Source organism: Typha latifolia, chromosome 6, assembly GCF_019914945.1.
Source record: "Typha latifolia isolate L0001 chromosome 6, TyphaL0001v2, whole genome shotgun sequence".
NCBI classification, from domain to species: Eukaryota; Viridiplantae; Streptophyta; class Magnoliopsida; order Poales; family Typhaceae; genus Typha; species Typha latifolia.
The window spans coordinates 5,160,487-5,171,163 of record NC_133091.1 but is presented as its reverse complement, the minus strand read 5'-3'; the positions used below and the strand labels follow the sequence as shown (position 1 = coordinate 5,171,163).

Sequence of the window (10,677 nt, the reverse complement as noted above, 5' to 3'; positions counted from 1 at the left end):
ACGTTCGAACGCTGGTAGAGTGCGTTCGAACATGCTTGTGAACCCCTGCATTAGGTTCGCACATCTAGAGAGTGCAAATGTGCATTCGAACGCTGCGTTCGAACGCGCCTGCGAATGCCTGCATCGCATTCACAAATCTAGAGAAGTACGAAATATGTGCGTTCGAACACGATCGGGCATGTTTGGACTCGGTCGGTGAAAATAGGGGAGGATCGGACGTGGTGGTGAGGGCCGGAGCGACCGGATGGCTGCCGGTGGGAGGCTAGGTTTTTCAGCACTAGCTCCCACTACGAGTGGGGAAGACCACTCGAGGGCCATCTCTAGTGGTTGTTTCGACGTGCCAATGGCGGCTATGAGGATCTGCGGTGGTGGAGGGACCTCCACCGTGGCCAAAGGAAAGGTTGAGTTCGTGGTTTTGGCAGGCTCGTTCCCTCCCTCATGGCTTTAGTTTTCTGTCGTCGTGGGTGGCCGGAATCCATCGTGGTGGGATGCATCGGCGATGTTGGTGACACGGGGTGGCCATGCTGAGTCGAGCTGCTTGTCATCAAGGCTTGAATAGCCTCCATGATGGATCTACTGATCTCATTAGAAAAATCTTTAAAAATTGCCTTCGCCACGCCCGGCAGCTCATCGTCAACTGTTGCTAGTGGTGGCGGGGGCGCTAGATCAACTCCCACAGGAATAGCGATGAGATCATTATCCTCCATGGTCGATCCCTCCTCGTTGGCCTTAGAACACGTGCTAACCATCTTCCAAGGAAAATCGGCTCTGATACCAATGTTACGGACCAGATCTGGAATGATCCATCCATAAGTTGATTATGAAATTGTAGGTGGTGGTAGCCTCACGAGATAGGGTTCTAATGGCTTTAATTTCATGCCAATCGGATGTCTAGATGGAAATATATAATTAAAAAAATGGACCAAGATCATAATAGGGCAGAATAGTAAATATATGACGTTGCGGCGGTCATCGGAGGCTGGCGGATATCTATGGTTGGTGGTGGACGGCCGTATAGTAGGGTGGCTACTCGAGGAAGATGGTGGCTAGGGTTTGAAGGTGGAAAGGTTCTAGGGCTATGATCTACTACTAGAAAGGTAAAGACGATCTAATAGCTACGATAAAACGGTAAATGCAGTAGTAAGAAGAAGAAGAAGAAGAAGAAGAAGAAGAAGAAGAAGAAAGAAAAAGAAGAAAGAAGAAGAGGGTTGGGCCGTAGGGGAGGGTACGACCGTGGTGGCCACTCGGCGCCACGGTCTCTCGCCGACGATCCAAACCTCCGACGGTCCCAAGAGGAAGCCGATAAAGAAAGAAAGAGAGATAGAGAAAGAGGGAGAGAGAGAGAGAGGAAAAAGAGGAGAGAGAGGCTCACCGGTGGATGAAAGCGTCGACGGCGACTCTTCCCGGCTGCTAATGACCGCTGGTGCACTAGAGGGAGAGAGAAAGAGAGAGCTAGGGAGAGAGAGAGAATGTGGAGAAGAGAAAGAGAGAGAAAAAATATTAGAGAGAGAGCATGCCATGCGGAGGCGGCGAGTGGCGGTGTGGTCGGGTCCCACCTCCACGCGTCGTGCCAAGCAATTTTTTTTTTGGGTTATTACATTTTCGATGTAGACATGTCCTCCTTTTTCCCTCCTCAAGGTAATCTTTCGCCACCTACAATTTCATTTTTCTCATCGAAGAATTGGACATAGATGTATTACTTTGATAATTTAAATTATATATCCTTCTTTGATAGAGAAAAGCGATGATTAACTTTTAATAAATCAAATTATAATTTGTTAACTCTAACATTTACATTCTACATGTTTATTCATGTAAACTTCAAAAAATTAAATTTTATCACGAAATTAAATTTTCTTGGAAGTTAATCACGAGTAAGATAAAGAATTTTTTAAATCTCATTAAAGCTTCTCTTTAAGTCATTCTATTTTTTAAATTTCACCTATAGGGTAGGCACCGTGGGTGCCTTCCTCCATTAGCGGGGGCATCGGTTGGTCTATTGACCTTGACTACCGGTGGCGTTGACCACGGCAGCCACCATCCTCCCTTCTTTCGGTTGAGGAGAGGAAGGAGGGAGGGGAGTGGTGCCTCAGGCTCGGGCTGGGTTCAATTGGGTGCAACCCAGCTCGAGTGTGATCGAGCTTGGTGCGGCCCAACCCGTGTGCCCGACCGGGTGGGTGCAGCCCAGCCCATGCTCGGGTGCAGCCCAGCCCATGCTCGGGGTGTCGTTGGGTTGCATGCACCCGGACCTAAGTTTGTAGTGGGTGGGGATGCAGGGAGCCGAACCCAATTTACACGTGCTCACATTTTTTTTTTTCTAGTTAAGGTGGGCTTTGCGCCAATTTTTGGTGGGTTTATTTTAGCTTTGTGCTGGCTAAATAGAGTAATTACCTACTAATTATCTCTTTAAATTATTTAAGTCATTATTTAATTATTTTTTACTACTAGCAATCTTGAGCCTTAATTAATTAATATATTTAGCAAATAGTAGTGTTAACTTTATCAAATATCTTATAAATTAATTTTAATGAATTAGACCGTGGCCTGAGTGTATCATTATAAATAACACATAAAAGTAGCTAACTCTAATTCAGGATTTAGCAAGGTTGTGTATACTTGGTTAAATTATTTTTTAGAAAATTGAGTCAGCAATCGGTGTATATATGCATTAATTGCTCCTACCAGAGAACTAATATAGATTGTTATATGGAAAGTATATTAAGCATATTATCTTAATTAGCGAAATGGTCTAATCCATTGTTACCAATGTGATTTACTTAACAAATAATAATTGTGGAACAAGAATTCGAGGTAAATTATTTGAAATTGCTTTTAGTGGGTAGGGATGCAGGAGCAATTAGTTGCTCCTACCCCGTCTCACCACGAACTCGATGGGCTGCATGCACCCCAGCCTAAGTTTGTCGTGGGTGGGGATGCAGGGAGCCCAGCCCAATTTGGGGGTTGGTTGGGCTATAGCCCAACCCATGTATTTTTTTTTTCTAGTTAAGGTGGGCTCTGCGCCAATTTTTGGTGGGTTTCTTTTGGCTTTGTGCTGGATAATAGAGTAATTACCCACTAATTATCTCTTTAAATTATTTAAGTCATTATTTAATTATTTTTTACTACTAGCAATCTTGAGCCTTAATTAATTAATATATTTAGCAAACTATAGTGTTCGTTTTATAAATTATCTTATAAATTAATTTTAATGAATTAGACCATGGCCCTGAGAGTGTCATTATAAATAACACATAAAAGTAGCTAACTCTAATTTAGGATTTAGGAAGGTTGTGTATACTTGGTTAAATTATTTTTTATAAAATTGAGTCAGCAATTTGTGTATATCTATATTAATTGCTCCTACCAGAGAACTAATATAGATTGTTATAGGGAAAGTATATTAAGCATATTATCTTAATTAGCGAAATTGTCTAATCCGGTGTTACCAATGTGATTTACTTAACAAATAATAATTAGTGGAATAAGAATTTGAGGTAAATTAATTGAAATTGCTTTTAATAATGTGTTAGACGCTAATACAACTATACTAGCTTAATCTAATTAATAATATGAAAATTTGTAGATGGACTTACTCAAGCCTACAATGAACTTCAATAAGATTATTTAACTAATTAGTGATAGGATTGTTGTGCTTATGCTTTTTATTTATGTTTATTATCAAGCTGGACTTTGTACCCTATGAGGATGATATTGTGGCTTAGTTGTAGCTAGTATCAGGAAGGCGATTCAGGCAAAACAAACTCCTATAATCTAAGAGTAGTGTAGAGAATAAAATAAATTACCTTATGACATCATCACATTCATAGTATGTATGTACATACATTTTCTTTAATGTTATTATTGCACGTCAAGCATGGTAATTTATTTTGTTGTTTAGTAAGATTTTGCATATCAGAATTTTTGCACATATATATTGGGCATGAACATGTGTTTTATTATGCTTATTGTGTTGTGTAATATCATACCACTTGCATAGGTGCACGACCATAAATGAAGAGACTATTGCGTCTCAATAGTACCCAACACTTCCCCAACTAGGGTTTAAGGTAGAGGATATTTTTATACTTATTTATATTAGGGCTCACGCCTGAGGTCACTTAGTCTGTTGATCCCAAACAATCAAGCGGCCATTTCGCTAGGCGATAGGCGATTTAATGTCGATCAACGAGAGTCATACCCTTTGGGATATTTAAGATAGAAAGAGAGAATAATAGAAAGACGTAACCTAGCGGTACCCGATTATGCAGGGTGAGAACGTCTGTGAGCGATGACTCATGATTTTCATATAGTGGTGCGATGATGTGGAACTGATGGCTCAGATAATATTATTAATGTGCGATACTAAACTTTGTGATGGACTTAGGATTGAGATTCTTAGTTATGGTGGCGGACAATCGGTCATGCTGTTCGCCGAGTAATGGGTTGGCAATTTTATCGCATGGGTTTACCCTTAGGATATGTGCATGGTCGGGTGTGAGGATTGATGTGGCCTACGAGCATAGCTCTACATAAGTCTATATTACGGACTTAGTAGTTTGAGATAATACATAGTATGTGGTGTGGTGTTGACATGGCCTATGGGCGGAGCTCAGTGTGAGCTCAAGTTTGAGGACTTGATAGTCCCGGTCGATGCATTGATTTGATCATGATGCGTATATTCATATTTGCTTATTGTTGTATTATTCATTGCACTAGTTTTAGATTGTATAATTAGAAACTTGCTAGGCTTTATGCTCATCTCTATCTGGTTGAAATATTTTCAGATTAGTTGATTAGCCGAGTTTCGTGGCGAAGCTGGCAAAGAATTTTCTTTAAATTTTCTTGTTTATTTATTCTTGTAAATTAAGCTACATCGCTTGTAGCCCCTACGTGGGCAATTTTTTATCTGTCTATGGATGTATATTTTAGGGCTTGTTGTGGCTAATGGTGTTATGGACTTCTTCTTTGTCTGTATTATTTATGGAAATATTGGATTTCTACTTTTATATATTGTTGAAATATTGATCAGCGGGTCACGTGGTAATCACATGGGTTCTACCCACGTGAGGGGCACGTGTTTAGTGACAGATGGTACAGCTTCTCTGTTCTTTAGTAATTAGTAAATCCAAACAAGACGAAAGAAAGCTCTCCTCAACTTTGGGAAAAATCAAGCACCCTAAGAAAAGTAGGACTCTTAAATATTTAATTTATGATCTTGCTCAAGTTCTCTCACTTAGTTTGACTCCTGGAATCCTTTTATAAGTATTGTGTAAATGTTTGACCATTATTCATTCTAGGAGAATCCCAAAAGAAAAATACCAAAATTTAAACTAGTTTCAAAACTATTTGCTTTTGATCAGCCTATCGAGTGCGCACCTGACTTACCGAGTATAAACCGACCCACGATCTATATACAAAGTCGTATGTAAAATCTGTTTTTAAGTGCACACCTAGCCTGCACAATGGAAAGTTCATTGGATTCAGTTGATTTCTCGTTTGATCTTCAATTTTCTCTCGGTGAGCACTATTCCACAAGGCATATGTCTTAATATTACATTAGATATAAGTACTTCCATTCATAGTTTTTATTATCTTTGGTTCGCATAATGGTGTTTTATCGTACAAGTTTTTTTGCGTTTGCTTGATTGATTGCTTTGATTTTCCTAGTTATTATCACTATGTCAAAATAGTTTTTTTTTTCCAGTATTTATTTATCGGTTTGTATTTATTTTATTGCTTTGATTTTTCTATTTAGTGTATTATTATTTTCAGCTAACTTGATTAGTTTGAATTAAGAAATTGGATATACTAGATCCATCTTGCGTAAGCCAGAAAAGAGTTGTTTCAAAATAAGAAATAGGGCTCCCGTGCATGTTCTAAGGATCGAAAGAAATATGGTAAAAAGAACTGGAAGACAGCACAAAGATTTAGCACAAAGCAATTTATTGTACATTACACTGATCATGACAAACAATAGCTACGAAATGAGAAAAAAAAGAATGGAATTAAACAAGACAAACAACATCAGCAGACTAAATGATTCACAGAGTGCAACGTAAAACAATACACATTGGAAAACAAATACCAAGTCATCATGAGCCAAGTCGTCACATATGCATGGCATGTCATACTAAAACAAGCTAGCTAGCTAGTTCACAACCCTGCACGTCTTTCTGACCTCACCATAGTTTCCAGTAAGCACTCCTATGTTTCCCATCTTCACCATGGCAGCTCCAAACTTCCCCTCCCAGGCTCCTTTGTCCCTCGCAAACTCATCCACCAAGGCTGCCGTCTGGGGGCTACTCAACAAAGCCTCGTCAGAAGAGAATAGCACTCTGTGAGCCATTACATTCTTGTAATACTGGTTGTCTAATTTATTTGGCGTCACAATATCTTGATCCACAATAATAGTAGGGTTTGCAGTCGATAGACATTTTCCCCTCAAGAATGCAATAAAGGATGAGTCGATCAATGGATCCTGGAGCGAGAGGGAGGTGCAGTGAGACTGACCAATGGAGTGTGCTCCGGAGAGGGTAACAACATCGTTGACAGATAATCCTTTGGATGCAAAGTTGGCAATGAGCTGGTTGAGGTTGAAATTTGGAGGGGGCAGATTTTGGAGTGCCTCGGCCGCGATGGAGACTCTTCCGTCGCGCCTCCCAGAGGGGATGGTGTAGTTGATACTACCAAGGAATTTAGCGGCATCGCGAGCAGCAAAGGCGATGATGTCCGCGCAAGAGACGATGCCTGGGCAGTGATGCTCAAGAGCAGCCTTGGCTTCATCAATCACGTCGAAGCCATGCAAGCTAGGGTTGTTTGGAGGGGAAGTTTTCTCCGTGTTGGGGTTGGTTGGTGTTGGATCGAGGAGTACGGAAGCATCACAGCCCTGGTCCAAAATTTATTTTCTCATTCATATATACATATGAGTTCTAGAAAGAAGAAAATTTCAATTATAAAAAATATATTTAGTAATGTATAATTTTATTACTCTGACAAAGCAATCGTGGAAGAACATCCTAATAAGGGCGGCACCAATGCCAGGAGTCTTGGCCACAGCCTTGTGCACCACCTTTCTGACAATCTCCTCAGCCTTCGGGCACTTGCAATCATAGAATCCAACTTGTAGGGAGGCAGAGGAAGTGGGAAGCATGGCTTGGAAGGCCATTGCGAACAGAAGGCATGAGGCCAACAGGGGAAGCTGACATCTACCTCTGCTCATCTTTACTATATATATGTATACTAGATCTTAGAGAGAGAGAGAGAGAGAGAGAGAACAGTGAGAAGGGATGAAGAGCGCTGCTCATGCTGGTAGCTATTTATAGATGAGAAGGAATGGGTTTGAGCAAGTAAACCATGCAAAGATACGATAGAGACTTCTCTTTGTTATGCAAATTAGGTTGAAGAAGTAAAAGCTAGAACGTGGGTGGCACAAGCTGGAATTTTGACTTTTATTTCTCACCAATGAGCTCGAAGGGGCTTTTTCAATTTCTATTTAATGTAATAGAAGATTCTGTACAACCGACAAATATTTAATCCAAATGCATACTTAATCCAAATTTTTGTCGGTTGTACCAATCCTTCCTAAGTACTTATTGAGATTCTAAACAATTTAACTAGTTTTTTCCTAATGTAGTTCTGCACATTAAATATTGTACCGTTCTATGTGAGTTACAAACTTGAATTTTATTCAAGTAGGTGACTTCCAGGTAGATATCTATATTGTTCAATTAAATTAGCTAACTAAATGATTCTTGATACCCGTAGCAAACAAAATGAGTCCATGACTTCGTGGCATTCACATTAATCAAAACTAAACTAGTGGAGGTAAACAAGTTGATAACTCATCTAATTGAGAATTTTATTTGATGTGAGTATTTAGACTAATCAAAAACACTAATTAAACAATTTTAAAGTCTAAACATAGTACAGTACGAGTAGGCTGCACATGCTAATAACAAAGTACAAATATATTGATCCAAATTATACCTCTAGATATGAATATTGACAGCGAAATTTTCTTTTTAATTAAAAGAGAAGTTGCTAACCGAGATAAACTTATTACACTTGGGAGGAGAATACCGTCTCAAAACTAAAAATACAACCCAAAGTATATAGGGAGAGAGGTTCAGCCTATCCGGGTACACAAAGTTACAATTCCTTCCAACACGGGCAACCTAACCTAATCTGCCGCTTTTTACATTTTGTGTCCCTACAAACAAAATTAGAGATGGGATCAAAATTAGATGTCAATCTTGCAATTGGATTCTTCTAATTTGTTGAAAACAGTGATGATAATTTCGGTATTACTATTATAAAATATTCTTGAAATCTTTCCAACTAGCAAGCATAGCATAGAGCTTCTTTAAGAGCTTTGGGGTTTGACACTATAGTTTCTAGATCCATCATTTTTCTTTTGAAAATTTCTATAGCAAGTACTTCTCTAGCTTTCCAGTCGTCTCTTCTTAATAACTTTTTTTTTCACTAAGATCAGCCCAACCACAGACATTACTCATATTCTACCATCTTCTATATTGATCCTCTTAGTAATTCATCTTTCATCTATCGTTTTTAAACCATAGATCATCTTACCATCTACTTTTGCTATTTCCACGAACTTTCATTTAGTCCAAAATCACTTCACAGCCTCCAACAATTTCTAGAAGTATGTCTCATAAGTCTCGTTAAATCAGCCTCACTAAGATCACCTACTAGCATTGGTTCACACCAATTTCAAATATCCACATGCAACTCGTGACCCAACTAAATTTAATATGTACCCGCTCTTGTCTATGTGTATTACATCCAAACGTACAACGCTTTTATTACGGGGCACGACCACCCTAGAGACCCTCTTTCGATGTTAGAGGACGCACAAGACCCCCCATTCAAACTCTCACACCTCTCTAGGTGGAGGAGTGAAAAGTGAAGGGGCTTTAGTTTCGATGCGATGAACATTTCACCCCCGGTTATCGATGTTCCAAACCGATCGGGAGTGTAATGCTCATTGATGGTCTCAAAGGGGACGATAAGGTTATTGGTGATAGAGAGTATACAAAGGAGATCCATGGCGAGGACGTGGAGGAGGACGCGGAGGAAGATATTCAAGTTGAGATATCTATGTATGCATATTCGGGTACTTCCGCGCCTAGAACATTACAGGTGGACGGACTCGTTAGAAAGCATTGTGTGTATATCCTTATCAATTCCGGGAGTACACATAACTTTCTAGACGAGAGGTTGATGAGAAAGATTGGCTTGGATGCTGAACTGACAATGGGGTTTGAGATCGCTATTGGAGACGGCACGAAGCTTCCGGTAGAGAGCTTGTGCTGCCGGGTAGGTATACGTGTGCAAGGACACGACATCATTGTGAACTTGTATCCATTGGTGCTGCGAGGAGCGGACATTGTCCTTGGCACTCCGTGGTTGTAGAGCTTGGGACCCGTCACATTTGATTTCTAGAGTTTGTGGATAAAATTTAAGCAAGGAAACAAAGCTGTGTAGCTTGATAGTGTTCGATCCCTGCTGATTTCAGCGATGCAGCAAATAATGGGGCTGCATTGTGCGAGTGGTTGGGCCTATCTTTTTTAGTTAAACCAGTAGGAGATGAGCCTCAAATGAGTCCAAGTACTATAATTGATTTGTCTAATTTATTGGATAAATTTGCTAGAATATTTGAGGAGCCAAAAGTGTTGCCGCCGAGGCGAACGGCGGACCATTGCATAGAGATTGTGCTCAGGGCTGCACTAGCGAACGTAAGATCATATCAGTATCCACATGTGTAGAAGGAATTTATCTCCAAGATGGTGGTCGAGATGTTGGAACAAGGCCTCATACAACCATGCCATAGCTCCTATTCATCGCCCGTGTTATTAGTGCGGAAGAAGGACGGATCGTGACATTTTTGTGTGGACTACCGGGCACTAAATGATATCACCGTCAAGGACCTGTATCCCATTCCGATCATAGAGGAGCTGCTGGATGAGCTTGTAGGGGCAACCACATTCAGCAAACTTGACTTAAAGGCAGGGTATCACCCGGTGCATGTGCACAAAACTACATTTCAGAGTCTGGACGGGCACTATGAGTTTCGGGTGATGCTATTTTGTCTCACCAATGCTCCAGCAATATTTTATGGCCTCATGAATGATATTTTTCAGCATTTGCTGCAACGGTATGTCTTGGTACTCTTTGACGACATTTTTCTGTACAGCAGGACTGAAATAGAGCATTGGCAGCATTTAGAGGATGTGCTGAATTTGTTGAAGCAAAACTAGCTGCAGATTAAGAAGTCCAAATGCCTATGGGGAGTACCACAAGTGGAGTATTTATGCCACATCATAACAATGGAAGGAGTGGCATCGGATCGTCAAGAGGTGGCGTGCATGACAGCTTGGCCGATCCCTACTTCTACCATAGGATTGCGTAGCTTCTTGGGGCTGATCGGGTATTATTTCTGCTTCATCGCCAGGTATGGCAAGATCGCTGCTCCTCTCACTTTTTTGTTGAGGAAAGACTCTTTTAGATGAATGGAGGATGCCACTACTGCCTTTGAAAAGTTGAAAACAACAATGACAATAGTGCACGCTCTAACTGTACTAAAGTTCACCAAAGAGGTTGTTGTGGAATGCGATGGGTCGAGAGTTGGCATAGGAGCTGTACTAATGCAAGATGGAC

At 40.5% G+C, this 10,677-nt stretch overlaps 1 protein-coding gene across 1 annotated transcript; it reads right to left on the bottom strand.

Annotated features, from left to right (window-relative positions):
• Positions 1-6,148: 6,148 nt before the first annotated feature.
• LOC140790531 (peroxidase 2-like) lies at positions 6,149-7,165 on the bottom strand. Its single transcript, XM_073140649.1, has 2 exons — positions 6,989-7,165; positions 6,149-6,886 (listed from the first exon to the last, which is right to left on the bottom strand). The coding sequence occupies exons 1-2, from the start codon at positions 7,163-7,165 to the stop codon at positions 6,149-6,151; spliced, it is 915 nt and encodes a 304-aa protein (XP_072996750.1).
• Between the last annotated feature and the right edge of the window lie 3,512 nt (positions 7,166-10,677).

Coding starts and splice junctions, on each gene's coding strand:
- LOC140790531 (XM_073140649.1), bottom strand. CDS start 7,165: ATGGCCTTCCAAGCCATGCTTCCCACTTCCTCTGCCTCCCTACAAGTT. Junction 6,887..6,988: donor TCCACGATTGCTTTGTCAGA/GTAATAAAATTA, acceptor ATTTTGGACCAG/GGCTGTGATGCTTCCGTACT.